The following is a 25120-nucleotide window of genomic DNA, read 5'->3' on the forward strand; positions in this document are numbered from 1 at the left end:
GCAGGTGAGTTGGGCTGATTTGTGGTCATAAGTCAAGGACTCCCTGTGTTGGGTACTGTTTTCTTCTGGCGAGGACCCCATTCACACAACACGCTTGACCAGGCCGGGTCCTCGAGCCCCCTGAGAGAAGCCACATGGAGCCTCCTCAAGGCCAGTGAGAAACCCTGGATGACCATAGCCCCCTCCTCCCTCCTCTGGGTCTCCTGGGACAAACCCAGAAGTTGGGGTGGGCTTCCTCCCCTCTGGGCCTCACCCGCTTCGGTCAGACACGGCTGTGAACCTCCCGAAGGAGGAGAGAATCTCATTGCACATCAACCTGGCCCTGAAAAGCCACAGCTTGAACCCGGAGCCACCCAGGATCTGGTCTGCAGGCCCTGAGAGCAGAATCTGAGGGAGGTTCAGGGGAGAACTTCCAAGCGGTGGACCTGGGATACGGGCCTTCCTCTGCTCCTCCCTGCCAGGGTGGGCCTGCCTGTCCCTTTAGTTCCCCTCGCCACTCAGCCCCCTGGTTCCCCTTCTGGGCCAAGAAGTCCATATTAATGTCTCCCCAGTGAAGAAACATCCTCCCTGAACAGCGGATGCCAATAAACCAGGAACAAAGGAGTTCCAACAGCACCTTTTTTGGGATAGAAAGTCTCAGCCCCAGAAATTGGGAAGGTCAGAGGGGTCCCCCCCCCAATAGAAGATCCCCACAACAGAGGAAGAGCCACCAGATCTCCAGAAATCATGTCGCTAGAAATCAGGTTGCACCATCCACCACACTGTGGGCATCAGCGCCATCTTTGTAGGGTTTCCCTGTGATAAGATGGGTGGCAGGTAAATTGGATCGATGGATGGATGGATAGATATTTAGATAGATGATAGAGATATAGAGATAGATATGGATGGATAAAGAGAGAGAGAGAGAGATGATAGATAGATAGAGATAGATATGGATGGATAAATATAAAGATAGATAGATAGATAGATAGATAGATAGATAGATAGATAGATAGATAGATAGATAGGGATGGATGGGTAGATATAGATTGATGATAGAGATAGATAGATAGATAGATAGATAGATAGATAGATAGATAGATAGATAGATAGATAGATAGATAGATAGATAGATAGATAGAGATATATATAGAGAGAGAGAGAGATGGATAAATAGATAGATAGATAGATAGATAGATAGATAGATAGACAGATAGACAGATAGATAGGTAGATAGATAGGTAGGTAGATAGATAGATAGAGATAGATAGATAGATAGATAGATAGATAGATAGATAGATAGATAGATAGATAGATAGATAGATAGATAGATAGATAGATAGATATATGGATGGATAAATAGATATAGATAGAGATAGATAGATAGATAGATAGATAGATAGATAGATAGATAGATAGATAGATAGATAGATAGATGATAGATAGATAGATAGATAGATAGATAGATAGGGATGGATGGGTAGATATAGATTGATGATAGAGATAGATAGATAGAGATAGATATGGATGAATAAATAGATATAGAGACAGACAGACAGACAGACGACAGAAAGACAGATAGGATAGACAGAGAGGTAGGATAGATAGAAAGATAGATAGATAGATAGATAGATAGATAGATAGATAGATAGAGATAGATGATAGATAGATAGATAGATAGATAGATAGATAGATAGATAGATAGATAGATAGATAGATAGGGATGGATGGGTAGATATAGATTGATGATAGAGATAGATAGATAGATAGAGATAGATATGGATGAATAAATAGATATAGAGACAGACAGACAGACAGACAGACAGACAGACAGACAGACAGATAGGATAGACAGACAGATAGGGATAGATAGATAGATAGATAGATAGATAGATAGATAGATAGATAGATAGATAGATAGATAGATATGGATGGGTAGATATAGATAGATGATAGAGATACCTAGAGATAGATAGGGATGGATAAATATAGAGATAGATAATAGATAAAGAGAGAGAGAGAGAGAGAGAGAGAGAGAGAGAGAGAGAGAGAGAGAGAGAGAGAGAGAGAGAGAGAGAGAGAGAGAAAGATAGGGATGGATAGATCGCACCTGCAGAACTTACAGTCCATTCTTTATTTAAAAAAACTAAGAAAAATCAAAATATAAAGAATCTTGGTGTATTATAGGAACATGGTAAGATAACACAGGAATGACAAGAAAATAAAAATAAAAAATTCCATCCATTCTATAATTTTGCCTCTATTTACCCAACGATCTTGTCCACAAGTTGTCACTTTCCTGCTTCTTAATGAGCTTTTATCTCAAAATTAATATTGCTAGAAAAGATGGGAAATGAAATTTCACTTCAGGCACAAGCAATTTTAAAACCGACCGCAATTAAGATCAATATATGGGATTATGACATAAAACAGAATTCCAAACAGGGTCTACTCTTAACCTTGGGCAGAGTTCAAGGGTGCTGATTGTCATTAGAAGACAGGCAACACTACAGTTAAATGGCATTAACTTAGAAGCGGCACCAAACTCCATTGCTCTGGGTGACCTTCCCCAGCAATCTCTGGAGACAAGAGGCCATGTTGAAGGACAGCAGAAGTCAATTTCCTGGGTGCTGAATTCTCTTCCCCAGCATCACTTTCTGGACTTGCCCTGACTGGGAGGAAGGACCACAACCACAACAAAACAGTGACCCCAGGGGTATATCTGTAATTTTTACTAACATGGTTTATTCCAGCCTCTCCTCTGCAGATGGAGCCCAGAAAAAGTTCAGGATCCCAAGAGGAGAAGTTGCTTCTCATTGTAATTATGACCATCTGGGCCTTTGAGACCTGTGATGCTATATCTCCAGTTTTAGACTTCGATGTAGACATCAGATTGAAGCCACATGAAAAGGATCTTATATCAGAAAAGGATAAATTCCTTGGGTGAAGCTCTCTGGGACCAAGTTTTGGGACAGGTACAGGCTCTGCTCTTGATTGCACCTTTCTCTCCTTTGCAGATGAAACTGAGTGGTTCTCTGTTTAGATCAGGAAAGCCACTGGCACTTCTCAGAGTCTTTGAATTTTTCCAACTGTTCCTGTTTTTTGTGTTAGAAGCAGGAAGTGGATTGATTAATGCCATGAATGATGGACCTCCTGCTTCTGCTTCTGATGCTGCTGGTGTCCCCACCAGTCTGCGGGAAGCTGAGAAGGAAATGCCCTTTGAGTTTGGAGCACCAGGATGGCTACAATCCATGGAGCTTTTACAGGCCTGGAGACCATCTCATTGGTGTGGTCACAACTGAAACATATGTGTCACCTATAATGTGGCCTTTCAACAGCCCTCCTATACCTTCTTCGTAAGTCATGCAGGGTGATGGAGTTGCACTCCCTCCATGTGCAATTCTAACACTCTCCTTTTCTTTGTATTTCACTTATTTTTGTACCTCAGGACCTGTCTAATTTCCTGAATGATTTTGATTTCCATGGCTTCCCTTTTTTGCCTTACTTTGTGGAAGAGAGTAAAATCCAAAGATGGAGTTTTTAAAAAACCTGAATGAAATCCAGATGATTTTCCTTTCTCAGTTCATTCCTGTGTTCATCACTTGAATAATGACCTTTGTTTAAGTAGTGACTGAAACAATTGTAGTTGCTCTCTCATTTGCATAATTGATCATTCGATTTGGATCAATGTTGGCCTAAGGCTTAGTAGGTTTGTGAAGGATTATATATTTAAAAAACATTTCTTGTTGCTAATGAATATAATAACATGAATATTGTTTTTCAATAGGAAGAGTTCTGATCTAACAAATACCCTAAGGTTAATTTTTGCTATTCAAATGGTCAGCAAGAATTCCCAGCTCCTGCACAATCTCACACTTTGTTATATTATCTATGACAACTATGGAAGCACCTTCCGCACTTCAGATGCCTTGCTGGACATTCTTTCCACTGGAGAATCCAATGTCCCCAACTATGGCTGTGGGAGGAAGGAGAACCTCCTGGCTCTGATTGATGCAGCACGAAGGGACATCTCCATCCAGATGTCAATGCTTGTAGGCACCTACAAAGTCCCACAGGTTTGTGTGTTTTTCTCTATCTGGTAAGGTGAGTGGGGTGGTGGGGATGAACAACAGTTCCAATATCTTCATAGAATTCAAGAGCAGCTTTTCAGAATATTAGGGAACATATCAACGATGTTTTAGTCTATTATGTTCATCTTCAAATTGACCTTTAAAGGCATGAAGAGCCATAAGGTCCCTAGAGGATATTCTACTGAATATTCTACTATTGAAAAACTATCCAGGTTTTGAGGTCCTCCATTAGCATGTTCATTTTCACATATCAATAATATCTGCCTTATCCAATGGAATCAAGTTGGCAATAGTCCTGTCTATGTATAAAAATATTCAGACCAAGAAGAGTATCTTTGGGATGGATAAAAGGAGTTCACCTCCTGCCCTCATAGATAATTGTTAATTTACACAATTTCTGCTTTGTATAAATTCAGGGTATATAATTATTGGGTTAAAATTAAAGGGATGAAACAGACATAGTCCCCAAAACAGACAAAATTTCAATTAAAGACTTATTGGGTTGTACAACTGTCTACGATTGACCTCACCCCTTTCCTAAGAGGTCTGTAGGGGGCGTGCATAAGTGCACCAATGTGCCTACCGTCACTGTCCTACTATTTCTTTTTATTTTTCTTATACGTATCCATTTCATGTACTCATAACTATTCTGTTAGCAGTTGTGCTCTTGTACATCTAGAGAAGAAGCTGAAAAATGCTTCACAAAGAATTTGGGATATAGAAGCTGAGAAAGAGGTTTTAGTACTCAAAAATAGCATATAATACAGCCCTATATCTTAGATCCAGACATTTTATCTAACTTCTGCAAATTTGAATCTAATTGTTGGAATTGTATGGGTGACACAGAAATTTACATTGCATTTTTTATTTTATTTTTTGTTTAATATGATTTTATGCGTTCCATTTTTATAGACAATCTTGTTAATATTCTGTCTTAAATATTTTAAACCGTGACTAAGGAACAAACTATTCTTATATATTCATCAAAACAAAATTGGGTTTGTCAATAAGTAATATTTTGAGTTGATCTGGACCACATTATAACACAGGATTCTTCATTATTTTTTTCAGATCACTCTTGGAATTCCTTCAGAGGCTCTGAGTGATAAAAGGAGATTCCCCGGTGCTTCGGTTTGTCGGCTTCATGAGCGGCAGGATTTGCGAAGCTGCGCGATCCCTGCCGCGCTAGTCGTTTTTGGGGCTCCACCCAGCCGGTATCGGAGCTAGCTGCCACTGCAGGGGCAGCTGAAGGTAGGGGGATCCGGAGAAGGGTTTGGGGTGCTGCAGACTCCCTCCCTGGCCGGCAGAACTCCCTTTTCCCAGGACCGGTGCAGCGGCGGTCTGTAATGGCCGCCACAAAGAAGCTGGCAGCCGGGTAAGAATGCGCAGGAGGAAGTGGAGAAAGTGATTGAGAGGAGAAAGTTTTTCTTGGCTCCTAGGACTCTAAGACATATCTAATAAAATTCCTGAAAAGTATGACTTTTGAATAATACCTGCCAGAAGAGGAAAAAGCGGCTGTGAAGGTGCTGAAAGGATAGCTTTCCTCTTTTCCTACGGAATAAATAACTGGATATTAAGAAACCTATTTTTTTAGGTGAAAATTGGTTTTAAGCGATGAGTGGGAAGAGAGAGGATTAAAAGAAAACATTTGTATGCTAAGATTTGTTGGAGCAGATGCCTAAGGATTTGAAGACTAGAATATATTGCAAATAAGATTTTAAACAGATTTGGACTTTCTTTCTCTTGGATTGATATTGCCCCAGAAGGAGAAAGTGAGAATTCTGCCTTGGTTTGGACTGACTGATAACTTTGGGACTGTTTTATTTTTTTTATTTTCTTTTGAATATTCTGGTTGTTGTAAGAAGAAAGAAGGGGAAAAGAAAAGAAAAGATTTATAATGGCTCTTTCTGTTGAGGAACTAAGAAAAGAATATGAACAAGCAAAAAAAATGGTAAAGATGGTGGGAAGAAGCTTTTCCTTTTCTTAGAAATGGCGCTTATTAATTATCAACAAACATTACAACAGATGAAGACAGCAGAGGAACAAGAAAGAAAGAAAGGAGCCATCTTTAATGAATCTCAGAACTTGATCCAGAAAGAAGGAAGAGAGAAAGAAAAGAAAAGAAGAGAAAAGAAGAAAATTAAAGGACTTAAGGACTTAAGATCTAAAAACATTTAAGAAAGGGAAAAATAAGTGCAAAACCAATATGATGATAGTAAACAAAAGGGAAAAGGAATACGACAGAGAAGGGAAGCTGGCAAGGCAGAGGCTAGAAGAAGGGGGGTAGAAAGGTTTGTTGGGAGAAGAAAGAAAGGGAAAAGGTGGAGAAAAGCTACAATGTCTTGAAATTAAATGAAAAAAGAATTTTTTTGGATAATGGATAAAGTATAATTTTTAAAAAAAAAAAAGATTTTGCAAAGGTACATAAGATGAGATGGTAGTATTGTAATGATTTAAGAGTTGATAAGAGATTAAAATGTTAAAATGTTTAAAAATGATTGGTTTTAAAATTTAATAATAGGGAGGTTTAGAATATTGTTTTAATTAAAGAGTTTAATAGGACTATGGTATTGATGTTATTATAAAATTTTTATTATAGTATTTTTTTTATTATTTGGATTTATTGTCTAATTATGTACTTAATTATGTTGGATGTATTAGTTAGATAGAATGTACCAAGCAAAATCGGATTGGGTATTAGATATTATTTTAAAGATTAATTTGATTAACTTAGGGGAGATAGAAAGGCATCATACTCTGATTAATGATTTCAGGAGAAACTTATTTTCTTTTTTTTTTATAAGGAATGAGACAAAGGGATGATAAAAATGGACAAAAGATATAAATATAATGATTCAAATTAAGATGATTAATTAAGATAGAAGTAAGAAGTGTGAAATATGTGTGGGAAGTTAATATAGAAGGCTTAGAATGGTAAATAAAATAAGTAATGATATGTAAGATGAGCATGAATATAATTGAAGTCCATGAAGAGAGAGACACCTGGGTCCAAGTTACTTTCCAAAAAGATTTTTTTATGTTTTGTGTGTTGTGTGTATATGTCTTTTTGGGGGGAGAATTAGTTAAAAATTGTAGAAATATAGATTGAGAATAATGGTAACTAAGTCAGAAAGAAACAGATGAAATAATAACAATGATATTGAATAAGAGTAAAGAGAAGTAAAGAGAAATTGAATAAGAGGTTTTGGTATGTTGTATGGAAATGGTTTAAAACAGAATTATAATTTATCTGACTTGTTAAATTGACAATGAAAAAAGGTTTAAACATGTAATGAATAATGACAATTTGTGTGTTTTAAAAATTAATAAAACTTGTTTAAAAAAAAAAAAAAAAGGAGATTCCCATTTTTCCACCAGATGCTCCCCAAAGAAGGATTCCAATACCCAGCAATTGTCCAGCTGCTCCTCCATTTCAGATGGACCCTGATTGGCCTCTTTGCTTCAGACACAGAAAAGGGAGATAGTTTCATGAGGACTTTTCCTCCGATGCTTGTCAGGAATGGAATTTGTGTGGTTATATCACAACAATTCACAACAACTGGACAAACAGCACCCCTCAGGGAGGCCCTCTCTAAGTGGAGAGAAGTCAACGTCTTTGTCCACTTCATAGAATTTATTTCCATCTGGAACAGAATTATTCCTTTCCATGAAGCACTTATGCATTTGCCAGGACCCATTGAAGGGAAAGTCTGGATCCTCACAAATTTTGTAGCGTATACAATAAAGAAGCACATACCTCTCAAATACATCCATAGTATTTCAAATTTTGGTTATCTGTCAAAAAAAAGGCCAACAGATGCTGCCTTTGAACCCCATTTCTTTGTGAAAGATCCGTTTCAAGATCATTATTTTCGCTGTTCCCTTTCCAAGCACGTCTTTTCTGTCAAAGGCCACAGAATATGCACCCAGAAAGCCCCACTGGAGACCCAGGAGAAAAGAAACAGGAAACGGATCATAAATGACCGTCATTGCTACAGTATCATTCAGACTTTGTCCCAGGCCATGAATGCCGCCTATTCCTCCAGATCGAGGAGGGGAAGGAAGGAGGGAGAAAAGAGGTTGGGGGCTCCGAGGCTGCAGCCGTGGCAGGTATGGGGGGGTCCCGATAGGGATCCATTAATCTGAGATCCTTTGGAGAAGGAATCCAGAGGAGAAGGAGGGGAACATCTCAACCTTCTTGTGCTGCAAAAGTTCAACAGATTTGCACCATCTAATTGCTCTTGTCTGACGCTCCAGAATAACAGGGAGCAGATCTGAAGTTTCTGTCTAGCCTCTATTGGAATTAATCTCCTTCTGGGTTCAGTTCCAAGTGGGGAAGAAAGACGCTGGAAACATGGTGACTGCTTGGAAGATGGTTTAATGGTTTAATGGTGGACAGGAGCACATGCCTTGGTTGAGGAAAGAAGGGCTGAGATGCTGAGAGTGCAACTGTTTGATGCCCTCTGTTGGGATTTGAATTTGAGCTTGTATTCTGATTGGTTGTCAGGCTCCCATGGGGCCACGCAGGGGCAACTCTGTAGGCTGTCCTGAGTCCCAGGCTTGTTTGAGCCTGGCTGGATGATGGTGATGGCTTTGGGCAATTCCTATATAGCTTCACCTGGAGTAGAACTTTGTTATGTAAAATAGACTGCCCTAGGCCAGACTAATGGTCCATTAGCAAGTGGGGGGGGGCTGAGTTTCAGGCTCTCTGAGTTTCTACTTTTCTTTTTAGGGAAATGTATTGTGTCTTTTCAGTATATCCTAAAATATTTTATTTTCCTAGGACTGAGAAGGGTTTTAGCTCCCAACACCTCTTTCAGTCATTGGAAGAGTGTTGAATCCTCCCTTGTCCAACTGAGAGATTTTGTAAGTTGGAGAAGCTGCTCTCATAATCTCCTCCTTGTCTTCTCTCAAGACTCAGTTTCAGTTTGCAATCAAGTACGATTTTGAGATTGTTTTCATAAACATGTATTTATTTACAAATAACTCAAGATGGCAAATGTCTCCAACACAGCTCCTCCTCCTTCATCCAGTCCACTTTTATTACATTCAGAGACCAGCATTACAAATAATAATAATAATAATAATAATAATAATAATAATAATAATAATAAAGAAAAAGAAAAATAAATGACAATCAATGGGCAGTTAGAGTCTGCCTAATGCTGAGTCATGTGCGAATATGTGGCAACATAAATGTCCTAAATAAATAAATACATAATTTTGCATTACAGCAGAACAGAATTTGGCCCTATTGAGAGAAACTCCTTCCTACTGATCTGATAACTGCAGTTGCACGTAAAAGAGTTCCGTATTTCCCAGATATTTTATTAGGAGAGGCGTCAAAAGTGAATCCCTGAGTCCTGATAGGAGATGCTGCATAGCAGGCTTTGAACTCACTGGTGGGATTCAAATTTTTTTACTACTGGTTCTGTGGGCATGGCTTGAACTTGTGGGAGTGGCTTGGTGGTCACGTGACCAGATGGGCACGGCTTTGTGGCCATGTGACTGAGTGGGCTTGGCCAGGGGCCATGTGACTGGCAAACCAAATACAATTGGTCCTCGCTTAATGGCTGGTTACATAGCAAGTGTTCTAATATATGACTGATCTCCCCAGAGCTACTTGTCCTGTTTTTGGAGTTTTGACAACCATAAAACACAAACACACATACACACACACACACTCAGACACAAAAACACACACACAGAGCTTTCTAACCCTGCTATTCTTTGATTCTGTAAGGATCTCCTGCTGGAGCAGGGGTTGGACTAGATGACCTCCGAGATTCGTTGCATGCCAGCCCTAGATTGTTGTGTTGCTTCTGAAGAGTCTTCTGAAGCCAGGGTTTGTGTCCTAACTTCCTCTCCTTTTTTTTTCTTCCTCCCTCCCTCCCTCCTTCCATGTATTTATCTATCCATCCATATATCTCATTCACTTTATCCTCCCTCCATCTCTTTCTTTCTTTTTCTTTCTTTGTCCCGTCCTTCCATCTCTCCCTTTCTTTGTCTATCCATTTCCTCCTTTTGCTTCCTTTCTCTCTTTTATTTTTTTTCTTTCCTTTCTTGTCTCTCTCTTCCTCTTCTCTCATTCCCTCTATTTCACTTTCCCTCTCTTTTTCTTTCTTTCCTCCTCTCTGTATCTCTCTGTATCTCTCTCATTCTGCCTCTTTCCCTGTTTTTCCCTCCTCCCCCCCTTTGTGTGTGTTTGTGTGTGTGTGTGTGTGTGTGTGTGTGTAAAAGAGAGGCATGGATAAGTCTGACCAGGTCGGGTCTCTTTAAGAACCTCCCCAACTATGAACCGGCCATTTCAGGGGACACTTTTCTTCTCTTGCCCCCCCCCCCCCCCTCATTCTCTCTCTCTCTCTGTTTCACACACACACACACACACACAGACACAGAGAGTGGGGGAGAGAGAGCCGAAGATAGGGACCCGGCCTCTTCGCTATCCCCCACCGTCCCCCTTACCTTCTCAGGCCAGGTGAGGGAGGGGAGGGTGAGGGGCAGGGCCAGCTGCTTCAGGCAAGGTGAAGAAGCATCGACCAAGCACGGGAGTGTAGAAGCCTGGGAATGGCGGCTCCCGGCTCAGCTGGCCTGAGGGGCTCCTGCAGGCATATCGCGACAAGGGGGACGAGAAGCCCCAGGGCAACCGCGCACCCACCTGCTGGCTGGCCGGGCCGGGCTGGGCTGGAAGAGGCGCATCCGCTGGGAGAAATAAGAAAACGTAATCTGGGAGGGCGGGCAGGCAGGCAGATGTCCCAGGGCTGCTCCACGTGCGCACTGCATCAGTAGCACATGCACGGCTGCACACACAGTGCATATGTGCAACAGCCCTGGGACATCTGCCCGATCTGCACCACAGCCACCACGTGGTAGGGAAAGCTGGGAGAGCGACTGGGACAAGCGGGCGACCCGGTTCAGGGGTGTGGCCAACCAGGGGTAACCACCAGTTCATCCGAGCCGGTGAGAACTGGTTGAATACCACCTCTGCGTGAGCTGCAGTTGGAGTGGCCCCTTGTCCTCAGGGGCCCAGTCTCAGCTCAGGCGCTCTTTCTTTGTATCGGCCCCCTGAAACGGCTCTGGGAACTCCTTTGCAGCTCTCGGAGGTTAATTCCCTTTGGACTCTTGGCAGGGTAATTCGATATAAATATCTCGTTGCTCTAAAGGCTGCTCAAATAAACATTCTTGGGAAGAGCAGCCCCATCTTGTTGGATTTCCAGATCTTTGAGACCTTGTTTGAGTTCACTAAGTGCACTAACTCATCCCCCATCCTTAAAAGCCCTTCCCTGCAGAAGCCACGGGGCTGAGTACCAATGAGTAGTTGTGTGTTCATTTTCCCCACAACAACAACCCTGTGAGTTGAGTTGGGCTGAGAGACTGGCCCCAAATCCCCCAGCCTGCTTCATGACCAAGGCGGGACTTGAACTCACATCCTCTTGCTTTCTACTTCGGGGGCTTAACCAGTAGACCAAACTGGGTCCCTTACATACTTATCAAGCTTGGCACAATCCTTCATCCAGTGCATCATTAATGTTCTTGTATGAGATACTATAATTTATCAAATCCTAAAACCCAGATAGTTTTCTACTGCTTTTTAGTCATACAGTTGTTTCTAGGAGGAAATCATAAATATTTTTCTGGAAAGTTGGTAATGTTTAAATAACATAAAAGTATATTTGCCTGAGAATTGTTATAAATCTTGTATAATAGCAATTTATCAACTCTATTATATTAATGACAACATAGAAAAATTGATGACTTAATGAAAAAATGTTGTATCTTCCCACTTTCATGACAAAGATTAAAAAAAGTAAAGATTATTTGAGTACCATTTTTAAATCAGTTTTTATCCACTTAATTATCATATCATCCACCCCTCACTTAACTGGGTTTCTGATCACATCACAAAATTGTTTATTACTCTTTCCTGAGATCAAGTTATATCAGCAGTATTTCCATAATGTATTTAGGAAATGAAATAATATGTGAGGATGACTTGCATAGAGCACATAGGTTATATCCCCCCCTTTCCCACAACCCATTTAGAAAGGGCAGTGATAGGAGGGAATGACTTTTGGGGGATGGAGGAGAGATTCTGCCTGGGGAAGAAGCAGATAAGAGGAGGACACCTACAGCTGCATAGAAAAAGGGTCGGTGGGAGATTTGTACTTTCTGGCTCCCCAAATCCTGTCAGTGCAGCATTACAGCGAAGTGGGCCTAGCTCAGGTTTCCTGTCTGGGCCTCCTGGGAGAGGATCACCCTGACAATTTTCTTCTTGACAAATCCGTGTTTCTGATAACCAACCTGTTGTTTTCAGGGAGTTCATAAATCTCCTTTTTTCTGTTGTTCAACTATATTTTGTCAAAATCTATATTGTCAAAATATGATCGACAAATTTTTGTGAACTTTTTCCCTTCACTTGTAAGATAGTGGTAACACCCATTTTCCTAATGAAGCATGTCTGTAAATTAGACAACTACAGAAGAAAGATTCAAATGTGAAAAAGCGTCTGGGATAAGAAACAAAGTTTTCTGCTTTTAAAATTGCTGCACGTTCCCATTCTAGTTCCATCCTTTCCTGGAGAAGAATGAGTTTGTCAATATTTCGGAGATTGAATTGTACAAGGACCCAAATGGAGAGGTAGCAGCAGATCTGTTCATTTGGGGCTTCTTCGTTCTTCCCAGGGATGATCCCAGGGAAGAGACTGTGGCGTATTTTGTAAGACAGAGACTTTATATCGACGAAGATGTTCTTTCACGGCTAAAGTTGCTCAACAAGGTAGGAGAAAGTTTGGTGTCTTCTCTCCGTTTTCCAAAGCCTGAGGTCCAATTTCAAGAGGGCTGATGCTATTCCCCAAAGGTGGTTGACCTTCACCGAGAATTGAATCTGGGCAGTAGAAAGCAGATTTTTCCCTTAGGCTGCTTGGGAGGCTTCGATATTGTTCCATTTTGTGGACCACGTACAATTAAGGGTCTCCATCAAACGGGTGAGAATCCCACAAGGGCTGGGAAATGTGTCACTAGTAGCTTCTGGTTGTTTGCTCCTTGTGCCCAGAATAGCAACGAAGGCGGCAATTCTGCTGACCGGGGCCTGAATCCAGGCTTGGACCGTATCGGATGGGATTGAATCGTGATTGGACGGAGATCCTTTCGGCCCCATTGGAGGAAAGAAGCTTCTTCTCGTGCTGCTTGGGGAAAAGTGTCCCCTGAAGGGGCAGCTCCATAATCTGGGAGGCTCTTAAGGAGGCCAGACCTGGCCAGAGCTCTCCATGCCTCCCTTTCACCCTCCCTGGGATGGAGCAATGGGCCTTCTGCTCCTAGGAAGCAGCTCCAAGGCTTTCAGTTCACCTGAAATTATCAAGATTGTTCTGATATCACACCTTAAAATTATGGGTGTGAGAAGAGGGGAGAAATGCGTGTTAATGGGGTCATGAGAAGGAACTGGCTGGTTATCATTTAATGCTGAAATCTTTTCTCAGTTCCATCCAGGGGTGGGATTCAAATTTTGTAACAACCGGTTCTGAGGGCGTGGCTTAATTTGTGGGTGTGGCTTGATGGTCACGTGACCAGATGGGCATGGCCAGGTGGCCATGTGACTGGCAAACCAAATACAAGTGGTCCTCGCTTAATGGCCAGTTGCTTAGCAAGTGTTCTAATTTATGACTGATCTCCCCAGAGCTCCTTGACCTGGTTTTGGAGTTTTGACAACCATAAACACAAACACACAAACACACAAACACTTCTAAACCCACTATTCTTTGATTCTGAAAGGATCTCCTGCTGGAGAAGGGGGTTGGACTAGATGACCTCCGAGATCCCTTGCAGCCCAGCCCTAGATTACTGTGCTGCTTCAAAGAGTCTTCTGAAGCCAGGGTTTGTGTCCTTCCTTCCTCTCCTTTCTTTTCTATCACCTTCCCTCCCTCCTTCCATGTATTTATCTGTCCATTCATATATCTCATTCACTTTCTCCTCCCTCCATCTCTTCCTTTCTTTTTCTTTCTTTGTCCCTTCCTTCCATCTCTCCCTTTCTTTGTCTATCCCTTTTCTTCCTTTTGCTTCCTTTCTCTCTTTTATTTCTCTTTCTCTCTTCTTTCTTCTCTCTCTCTTCCTCTTCTCTCATTCCCTCTATTTCACTCTTTCCCTCTCTTTTTCTCTCTTTCCCCCTCTCTGTATATATATCTCTCTCTTTCTCTAACTCCCCCCTCCACTCTGTGTTTGTGTGTGTGTGTGTGTGTGTGTGTGTGTGTGTGTGTGTGTGTGTAAAAGAGAGGCATGGGTAAGTCTGACCAGGTCTGGTCTCTTTAAGAACCTCCCCAACTATGAACCGGCCCTTTCAGGGGACACTTTTCCCCAAGCAGGACGAAGCTTCTCTCCCAATGGGACCAAAAGGACCTCCACCCAATCATGATTCAAATTCATCTGAATTCAGGCCCTGGTCAACAGAATTCCCTTTTTTCTTTGCTAGTTTGGGCACAAGGAGCAAACAAACCTGAAGCTCTTAGTGACACATTCTCCAGCCCTTGTGGGTTTCTCACCAGTTTGAAGGAGATACTAAACCATAGATGGTTCATAAAATGGAGCAGTGAGAGAAGGTAAGGGTGATGGTGGGGGAGAGCGAAGTGGCCGGGTCCCTATCTTCCCCTCTCTCTCCCCCACTCTGTGTGTGTGTGTGTATCTGTGAAGGTGTGTGTGTGTGTGTCTCCCTGAAAGCCGCAGCATGGCCAAGCCAGCAAGCTCTCCTTGGCGCTCTTCGCTACTTCTTTCATTTCTTCTTTTTCAAATCCAGACTGGCTAAACAACGATTGCCAGACTGCGGTGGAAGCGTCCATTTGGGCAACCCTCCTCCTCCTCCTCTTCCTCCTCCTCTCACACCCGGCAGCTGTGGATGTATCAGGAGGATGCAGTTGTGTGGGGAGATGCTCGCTCCTCAAGTAAGCAGCCACCCACCCCATACCAGGTTTTGCTGTGCTTTGGCATTTGTTTGAGGAGCATCTCCCCGTGCGCATACATCCTCCCGGCCCCGCCACAACCGCCGGTTATGAGAGGAGGAGGAGAGGGAGGAGGAGGGTGGCCCGAAGGGATGCTTCCACCACGGTCTGGCAATTGTTCAGCCAGTCTGCATTCCAAAAAGAAGAAATGAAAGAAGTAGTGAAGAGCGCCAAGGAGAGCTTGCTGGTTTGGCCATGCTGCGGCTTTCAGGGAGACACACACAGACACACACAGAGTGGGAGAGAGAGTCGGGAAGATAGGGACCCGGCCGCTTTGCTATATCCCACCATCACACTCACCTTCTTAGGCCAGGTGAGAGAGGTGAGGGGCAGGGGCAGGGCCATCTGCTTCATCAAGGTGAAGAGGGGGTGACCAAGCACAGGCGAGTAGAAACCTGGGAACGGCAGCTCCAAAGGGCTTTGAGGTCGGACGGCCTGGAGCGGCCAAGATCTGATTGAGCTTTGCATCACAGGTTCACCTGATCTCCCACTTCTTTGGTGTTGGCTTTACGGAGCCATGGATTGAGGCCTGAGCTCACATGCAACAAGCAGTGCCTTTAACTGCGCCGCTTGTATGTGTCCAAATAATCCGGTGAAGACACCGGAGGAGTCACTCAGGTAGACCTGCCCCTCCGCAGTCCCCTCCTGTCAGAAATGGCCACCACAAAGAAGAACTCAACGGAAAAGAATGTGCAGGAGGAGGATAAGAAGTGAAAGTTTTGGCTGACCGGGTTAAATTGTAAAAGCAACAACCAAGATACCCTGGAATTTAAACTTACAAAAAACAACATCGCTCCCAAAGAAGAGTCGGAAGCAGTGAAGGAAAGTGAAAAGGGAAAGGTTTGGCTTTTTTTCTCTCTCTCTCCTTCCCTATACTGACAACTAAGAGACTTAAATAAGAAATCAGAAAAATCCGTTTTGACATCAATAGGCAATTAAGCTGAAAATAAAACAAAATGCCAAAGGAATAATAAAGATTCTGGACATTAAAAACTTTCTTTCTCATAAGCAGGAAGGGAGAGAAAAGAATAAGGGCAGGATCTGGAAGAGGGAGGAGACTGCCTGGAATTAAAAAGAATCTACAGTAAAACTTCAACAAGACTTCTAAAAGATACATTTTAACTGAAACTTTGCAACTAAATAGTAACCCCAGGAAGAGAAAGTGAAAAAAAGAGCAAAAAAGAAACAGCTTGCGTATATTTGGATTATTTGGTGATCTTTGGATTCTTGGTTATTATATTTGAATGACTAAAATCAATTGGGTGGTTGTTTTAAAATTTATACAATGGCACCACTTCTGGATGAATTGAAAATGGAACTTAAAAAGTACAAAGAAGATGCACAAGAAGGGAGGGTTCTTTTGGCTTCGTTTTTCAATTCTTAGAAATGGAGATTTGGAACTATGAGAAACAACAAGAAACGACTGCAAGAAAAGAAGACTGGGACAAAGAAGAAGCCATCTTTAATGAACAAGTAATTTTATGTGGGGAAGAAAAAGGAAAGGGGGGAAAGAGAATGGAGAATTTAAGACTTAAAAATACAAACCAAAGAAAAATAATAATTCGAAAAATAAGTATAATATTGGAAAGCAACAGAAAAGGGAAATACAGAAGAGAGAAATAGAGGTAGAGAGACAAGGGGGTAAAAAGGGGAGAGAGACGAAGAGAGGGAAGAAGGAAAGGATAAGAAGTTATAAAGGACCGGAACAAGATATAGAGAAACAGGACCTATTTAGAGATCATGGGTGAAAATCTAACTGAAAAAGGGATTCTGTAAAGGTACATAAGATTGTATTGTTATATTAGTAATAGAAATAACTTTAGAAAATTGGAAACAACGTATGATTAAAATGAGGGATAAAATAGTTAGTGTAATTTAGTGAAAGGTTTGTGAATAAAATAAGTGAAATAAAATAAATGAGAAAATTGAATTAGGAAGGAACGGGAACATTTTAATTAGTTAATGTTTTATAAAATATAAGTGAAGGGGAGGGGAATTAATTATGGAAAGCTTATAATTGTTCCCATAGTAGTATGATATTTAATTGAAAATTAATGTTAAAGAAGTTAAGATTTTAATGAATATTAATATTAATGATCGAATTGAATTGGAATGGAATGTGTTGTTTTAATTATATACATTTATAATTTTTTCTTTTTTTAAGAATACAGTGTGTATTTTAAGAATGTACCAAGCAGAATCTGAATGGAAGTTATGTATTATATTGAATATTGCAACTTTAGGGAAAAGATATAAAGGCGTCATACTCCAATCAGTAACTACAGGAGACATTTTGTTTAATGAGAAAAAATAATAGATAACTGAAACAGGACAGACAAAAATATAAATACAATTATTTGAATTGAGATGAGATAATTAAAATAAAATTGAGAAAAATAAAAGAGGGGAGAAGCTATGCAGAAAATGTAAAATAGTAATAAGATATGGAATAGAATATAAACATGAGCATGAACCTGAATTTGTGTCTGTATGAAGAATGTAACCCGGGATTACGCTACTTTCAAAAAAGATGTTTTATTTGTATTTACTTTTTTTTTGTGAAAACTCAAATAAAATTTACAAAAAAAAAAAAAAAAAGAACTGACTGGGAGCGGAGGGGAGGGGCGGGCGAAGAGGGGCGGGGCCAGTTAGTGGTGCGATTTGCCGGTTCTCTGAACTGCACAGAATCATAACCACCGATTCTATAGAACTGTACAGAACCAGTACAATCCCACCACTGGTTCCATCTCTCCAGACTTTTCTATTTAATAAAGTCCTTTTTTTTTTTTGGCAATGTGAGATGCCAAAAGCAAAAGAGAGGAATTAAAGGAAGAATCTTCCAGAAGTTATATCTCCAACCATTTGTAAATAGTGAGAGATTTTGTATTTACTTAAGTGAAGACCAGAGGCTAATATCTAATATCTTGTCTAATATCCATTTTACCTCCATTTTCCATGGACGGAGAGTCCTAACACATTTCCTTTGGCAATCTTGTTTTTTTCCTGCTCAGTCCTTTCCTCAATCTGAATGTGTGGAAAGTTGTCATCCTGGATTTGTCAAGAGGGCTCGAGAAGGAGAGCCAGTTTGCTGTTACGACTGCGTTCCTTGTCCGGAGGGGACCTTCTCCATCCAGAAAGGTCGGTGACACCAGAGGAAAATGGGAGGCCTGCTGGAACTGGATCCATCCAGAGCATTGTCATGAAAGTGTGAATTAAAACACACTTTGAAGCTTAATTGGTTTCTGGTTTATTTCCGAAATGCCTCGTTTCTTATCTAAACAGAAGAGCAAAAAGACTGTGCAGGAAGGGCTGGATAGAGAGAGGTGGCTGTGGCAGATTGGACAAGCTTTACTAGAGAAAATATTTCTTCTTTTTAGCTTGGACGTGTCCTTCCTTCCACATTTATTTCTCTAGGAACACCTGAGTTCCTTGAAACACGAGGAATTGTTTTAGGTCCACCTCCTGAAAGGAGGATTGCAATGCAGTCTACATGGGTTACCTTTGAGGACACTGAAAAGGTGTTGCTGATGTACGAGATACACAATGTGGTGGCATGGATAGCGATGCCTATATCTGGCTGCACCCGTATCACCACTGCTCCAATGGCCATTCCAAATTATTTGCAACAGTCACTTGATCTGCCAGCCACCTCTGAGGCAAGTATGACAAGAATTGCCATCTTGGGACTTCCGGTTTGTCGGCTTCGCGGCGGCAGGGATTTGCGAAGCTGCGCGATCCCTGCCGCGCTAGCTGCGTTTTTGGGGCTCCGACCCAGCCGGGCACGGAGCTAGCCCCTGCAGGGGCAGCTGAAGGTAGGGGGGATCCGGAGAAGGGTTTGGGGTGCTGCAGACCCCCTCCTGGCCGGCAGAACCCCTTTTCCCAGGACGGTGCAGCGGCGGTCCGTAATGGCCGCCACAAAGAAGCTGGCAGCCGGGTAAGAATGCGCAGGAGGAAGTGGAGAAAGTGATTGAGAGGAGAAAGTTTTTCTTGGCTCCTAGGACTTTAAGACATATTTAATAAAATTCCTGAAAAGTATGACTTTCTGAATAATACCTGCCAGAAGAGAAAAAAAGCGGCTGCTTGAAGGTGCTGAAAGGATAGCTTTCCCTCTTTTCCTACGGAATAAATAACTGGATATTAAGAAACCTATTTTTTTAGGTGGAAATTGGTTTTAAGCGATGAGTGGGAAGAGAGAGGATTAAAAAGAAAATATTTGTATGCTAAGATTTGTTGGAGCAGATGCCTTAAGGATTTGAAGACTAGAATATACTGTAACAAGACTTTAAACAGATTTGGACTTTCTTTCTCTTTGATTGATATCACCCCAGAAGGAGAAAGTGAGAACTCTGCCTTGGTTTGGACTGATTGATAACTTTGGGACTGTTTTATCTTTTTTATTTTCTTTTGAATATTCTGGTTGTTGTAAGAAGAAAGAAGGAGAAAAGAAAAGAAAAGATTTATAATGGCTCTTTCTGTTGAGGAACTAAGAAATGGTGTGGAAGAAGCTTTCCTTTTTTTAGAAATGGCGCTTACTAATTATCAACAAAAATTACAACAGATGAAGACAGCAGAGGAACAAGAAAGAAAGGAAGGAGCCATCTTTAATGAATTTCAGAATTTGATCCAGAAAAAAAGAAGAGAGAAAGAAAAGAAAAGAAGAGAAAAGAAGAAAACTAAAGGATTTAAGGACTTAAGATCTAAAAAAACATTTAAGAAAGGGAAAAATAAAGTGCAAAACCAATATGATGATTGTAAACAAAGGGGAAAAGAAATACGACAGAGAAGGGAAGCCGGTAAGGCAGAGGCTAGAAGAAGGGGGGGTAGAAAGGTTTGTTGGGAAAAGAAAGAAAGGGAAAAGGTGGAGAAAAGCTACAACGTTTTGAAATTAAATGGAAAAAAGGAATTTTTTATGGATAATGGATAAAGTAAAAAGATTTTGCAAGGTACATAAGATGAGATGGTAGTATTGCAATGGTTTAAGAGTTGATAAGAGATTAAAATGTTAAAATGTTTAAAAATGATTGGTTTTAAAACTTAATAATAGGAGGGGTTTAGAATATTGTTTTAATTAAAGAGTTTAATAAAATTATGGCATTGATGTTATTATGAAATTTTTATTTTAGTATTTCTTTTTAATATTTGGATTTATTCTCTAATTATGCACTTAATTGTGTTGGATGTATTAGTTAGATAGAATGTACCAAGCAAAATCTGATTGGGTATTAGATATTATTTTAAAGATTAATTTGATTAACTTAGGGGGGAGATAGAAAGGCATCATACTCTGATTAATGATTTCAGGAGAAACTGATTTTCTTTTTTTTATAAGGGATGAGACAAAGGGATGATAAAAAATGGACAAAAGATACAAATATAATGATTTAAACTAAGATGATTAATTAAGGTAGAATTAGGAAGTGTGAAATATGTGGAGAAGTTAATATAGAAGGCTTAGAATGGTAAATAAAATAAGTAATGATATGTAAGATGAGCATGAATATAATTGAAGTCCATGAAGAGAGACACCTGGGTCCAAGTTACTTTCCTAAAAGATATTTTTTTTATGTTTTGTGTGTTGTGTGTATATGTCTTTTTTGGGGGGAGAATTGGCAAAAACTTGTAGAAATATAGAATGAGAATAATGGTAACTAAGTCAGAAAGAAACAGATGAAATAATAATAATGATATTGAATAAGAGTAAAGAGAAGTAAAGAGAAATTGAATAAGAGGTTTTGGTATATTATATGGAAATGGTTTAAAACAGAATCATAATTTATCTGACTTGTTAAATTTACAAGGGAAAAAGTTTAAACATGTAATGAATAATGATAATTTGTGTGTTTTAAAAATTAATAAAACTTGTTTTAAAAAAAAAAAAGAATTGCCATCTTGCACGTAAGTTTCTTTAGAAAGATTAATTGATTCATTATTTTCCTTTAGTAATGGAGGTTCCTATCAATATTCTGAACATTACAAAGGAAATCTTTCAAGTCCAAAGCTTCCCTCAATTTCATAGCCTATCAAAAATATACTGTAGCTATATTTTTTAAAAAAGTGATACAATTATTTTTTGTCTCTGGAGATATTAAGAAATCCATCCCGGAAAATGCTCCTGATAATCACTTGTTCCCAAAGAATGTACAATATATCTTGAAATGCAAAGGACAAAGAAATATGGGGTTGATTGTTTTTTTTCTCAGACACAGAAAAATGCACCAAATGTCCGGATGATAAATTCCCAAATAAAGAAAGAGTCCAATGTATCCCCAAAGTGATAACCTTCCTGTCTTATGAAGAACTTCTGGGCATCATCCTGGTTTCTTTTGCCCTATTCTTTTTCCTAACCACAGGCCTTGTTTTAATCGTCTTCATTAAATACCGAGAAACTCCCCTTGTCAAAGCCAACAACCAGGACCTCTCCTACATCCTCCTGGTCTCCCTCCTGCTCTGCTTCTTGTCTTCTTCTCTCTTCATTGGTCAACCAAGGAAAGCCACCTGCCTTCCGACAAACGGTTTTCAGCATCATCTTCTCAGTTGCGTTTCTTCTCTCTTGGCCAAAACCATCATGGTGGTGCTGGCTTTCCTGGCCACAAAACCAGGAAACCGAGCAAAGAGATGGTTGGGGAAGAGCAGCTAACTCCATCATCCTGTCTTCTTCTGGTGTCCAAGTTATCATCTGCTCCATCTGGCTGGGAGTTTCTCCCCTTCCCTGACTCTGACCTCCTCTCCCAGCCTGGAGAGATCATCCTGCAATGCAACCAAGGGGCTGTTGTCATGTTCTACATCACCCTCAGTTACATGGGCTTCCTGGTTACCATCTGCTTCACGGTGGCTTTCCTGGCCAGGAATCTGCCTGGGGCCTTCAACGAAGCCAAGTTGATCACCTTCAGCATGCTGGTCTTCTGCAGTGTTTGGGTGACTTTTGTGCCCACCTACCTGAGCACCAAAGGGAAACACATGGTGGCTGTGCAGGTCTTCTCCATCCTGGCCTCCAGTGCTGGTCTGCTGGTCTGCATCTTCATCCCCAAGTGCTACATTATCCTTCTGAGGCCAGAGCTGAACACAAAGGAGCATCTCACAGCCAGAACAAATGTAAAAACATGAGATATAACATCATTATGAAAGTGGAAGAATTGTTAATGTTTCTTTTATTTGATTTCCATTTTGATAGTATGCAGGAGTCAAAGAAAATGATATCTGTATGTTACAAAATGGGGAATTGTTGAACGACTGGAATTCTTGCAGTTCCCTCCCCTTTCAATAAATATTGCTAAAGAGACCACTGTAAAATTCAGAGGAATTCAGCTGTTCAGCAACAGCTACTGAACATGATACCTTATAAAAATGATTGACGCCTTATTCCCACTGACAGCAGCTAAACATATGGGTGGGTGGTGAGAGAATGTGCAGGAAAAGAGGTCAGGAGGAAGCTGTGGGAACCAAACACCAGCCTGGTTGCCTGATCCTCTCCCTAAAAATGCCAGAATGATGTGAAATGCCATATTTGACTGGCTCTCAGCTGAGGAGGGAAATCTTCATCCCTCTTATGAGTCTTTCTTGATTTCCTGATAAAACCTCCTTTGCAGAAAGAATTCAGCAGAACAGCTGTCTGGGATTTTAGTTTGGGATTGTATGTACTTCACAGCAAAAAAAAAAAAAAAAGTAAATAAAAAAATGAAGTGTGTAAAGAAATTTCCACTGTATATTTTTTTTCTTTCATCAACCAGAGAAATAAAATAGCCTTTTTCAGGCTCTTTAATTTTCCACTTTACATACAATCTGTACCTGAAGCATTTCTCTGCTCCTCCTCCAAGCCTGTCTCGTCTGTGAAGGGCTGGAGAAGATGTACAGAGCAAGGGGACCTTGGGACTCTTCCCAGGAGGAGGTTGCAGGGATCCTGTCTCAAGGCAGCCGCATCATTGACCAGGTCACAAACCTCCAATGCTGCATAATGTTCATCCAGGTCCCAGCAGGGGCTGAATAATTGAGGGGGACTTCTAGGTTTCTAGGAAGAGGCATCCATGGAAGCTGCTCTGCTCTCCAACCACAGAGATTGCTGATCAATTGGGAATCAATTTTTATGTCTCATAAAGGCTCCTAACTGTGAATAGGATCCCTTTGCAAATTCCATTTTAGGGAGATAAGAAAAGCTCTGGTGGATCAGAAGAAGGTCAGTCTAAGATTCACACAAATCCCTCTGGTTCTTGCACAAGCAGTAGAAGAAGGCCGAGACTTGTGGCTTTGTGCCACATGGAAGAGGCGTTTATCCAGAGGTGGATTCAGTAGGTTTTGACCAGTTCTGGAGAACTGGTAGTGGAAATTTTGAGTGGTTCGGAGAACTGGAAAATACCACCTCTGACTGGCCTCGCCCCATCTCTTCTCTTCCTCCCACTGAATCCCAGCTGATCGGCTGGATTGGTTGCCCTGCACAGGAGAATGGAGCTGGAAAGCAGGTTAGTCGGGAGAGGAAGGAATGGGCTTTTGAAGTAACTTTCCACTGCCACGCCCACAAAGCCCCGCCCACAAAGCCATGCCCACAGAACCAGTAGTAAAAAAATGATCCCCACCACAGCGATTATCCCACAATTTCACTTTCCTCTATCACTACCCACAACATTGGACACTCGGCCATCTCACACTCTAGGAATCTCCAATTTTACTATCTCACATTAATCTGAGAAAATGTTTCAAATTTCCCACCCCAAATTCAATAAGAGTTAAGGTGGGACTGGAATTCAAAAGTTTCCTGGTGATCCGCTCAAAGTCCCCCAAGAAGTTTTCCTGCCTGAGGGAGGATTAGAACTTAAAGCCTCCCGAATCTTGGCCGATACAACCAACAAGTTCTAAATCAATTATTGTCAGGAAGCTCACTCAAATTGACCGGCAATTCATGCAAAAAATTAGGCTGTGCGTTTCCCAGAAGATGGGTAGGCTCCATAAACAATGCCATTGTTTCATTTGAGGAATGAAGGCAGAGATGGAAGGTTCTGGAAACACCATTTTACAGTATGCACCTTCTTTAGGCCTGACTGCTCCTGTTTTTCTTTGTACAACACCTGAGCTAAGGAACCTCTGAAACATTGTCTTGGTTTAGGTCCAGGGGCCACAGGAGAAGTCTCCCATCCTAAAACTTATCCTGATCCCTTTCTATTTTGAGTGCACCATGGTGGGTCTGTCCCCATTCTTGGGAAGGGGACATATTGTGTGGGTGTGTTTGCTATGTATATTGAAAACACGCAAGTTTTAGGGGAAACTTTGAAAGTGAGCTCAGTCTGCTCCTAAACTATGAGCCCTATCTGACCATCACAACACCCGAAGGACATCCAGATTTACACAAAGCCTTGTTTTTCTATGCTTCAAGCATGGACATCAATCTGATCATCGGTCCGCTCATATTTTATCTTTTTGGAATGTGCAGTAAGTTGAACACATAGTAAATCTCACACATGGTCATTTTGCCATTTTAGGCCCTTTTGCTTTTTCTATCAGCTGCCTCTTGCCTTTCCGCCTTATTCCTTGGATGGCTCCAAAGACCACAAAGCTAGAACTTCTTGGAAAAATCCATCACTTGTTTATACCAAGAACAATCCAAGTTCATTTGCTTAATTTTCATGGTCCAACTCTGCCCTTTTTATCCCAGTTTCATGGTGGGCAACACCCATTCAGCAAGGAGACGTAATGGTGTAGCCACTGGATGCAGATGTTTGCTTGTTATGATACAAGAGTGTTGCACTGGTCTGGCGTGAGTGAGCAAAGAGATGGGATTCCCCTGCTTCCTCCCTAAAATATTTTTAAATAAATACTTTTCTTCCTTATCTGCATGATTGGCCTTCAGGGGACATGATTGTAGATGACTAGGGAGAAAAAAGGGAAGATTACCAAGTTTATGCAGGAATCCTCAGATCTAGCTTTGCTTTCGCTGTGACCACTTGACTTTAGTGAAAGCATACCTTATCTAACTGTTTGTTCCTTCTTATAGGTTATAGGATAAGAAAAAGCTTCAATAGTTGATAACCAAACTGGGATTTTCAAATAACATTGTTTCTTAATTTTCTCCCAATTCAAC

General features: G+C 41.0%; 1 protein-coding gene across 1 annotated transcript; it reads left to right on the plus strand.

Moving 5' to 3' along the window:
- The first annotated feature begins 3847 nt into the window (after positions 1-3847).
- On the plus strand, positions 3848-23038 carry LOC148130310 (vomeronasal type-2 receptor 26-like). Its single transcript, XM_087967716.1, has 6 exons — positions 3848-4055; positions 7449-8180; positions 12633-12845; positions 18066-18192; positions 21255-21566; positions 22887-23038. Exons 1-6 carry the CDS (start codon positions 4020-4022, stop codon positions 23036-23038), a joined length of 1572 nt encoding a protein of 523 aa, XP_087823842.1. The 5' UTR covers positions 3848-4019.
- Positions 23039-25120: the final 2082 nt, after the last annotated feature.

This window comes from Notechis scutatus, chromosome 5, assembly GCF_049901735.1.
Source record: "Notechis scutatus isolate UNSWTSFEM ecotype Mainland chromosome 5, rNotScu1.2, whole genome shotgun sequence".
NCBI lineage: Eukaryota > Metazoa > Chordata > Lepidosauria > Squamata > Elapidae > Notechis > Notechis scutatus.

Excerpts from the sequence above, each read along its gene's own strand:
- LOC148130310 (XM_087967716.1), top strand. The coding sequence starts at position 4,020 with ATGTCAATGCTTGTAGGCACCTACAAAGTCCCACAG. Across the intron at positions 4,056-7,448 it reads GCACCTACAAAGTCCCACAG|ATGCTCCCCAAAGAAGGATT; the intron begins GTTTGTGTGTTT and ends TTTTTCCACCAG. Across the intron at positions 21,567-22,886 it reads CACCTGCCTTCCGACAAACG|GGCTGGAGAAGATGTACAGA; the intron begins GTTTTCAGCATC and ends TCGTCTGTGAAG.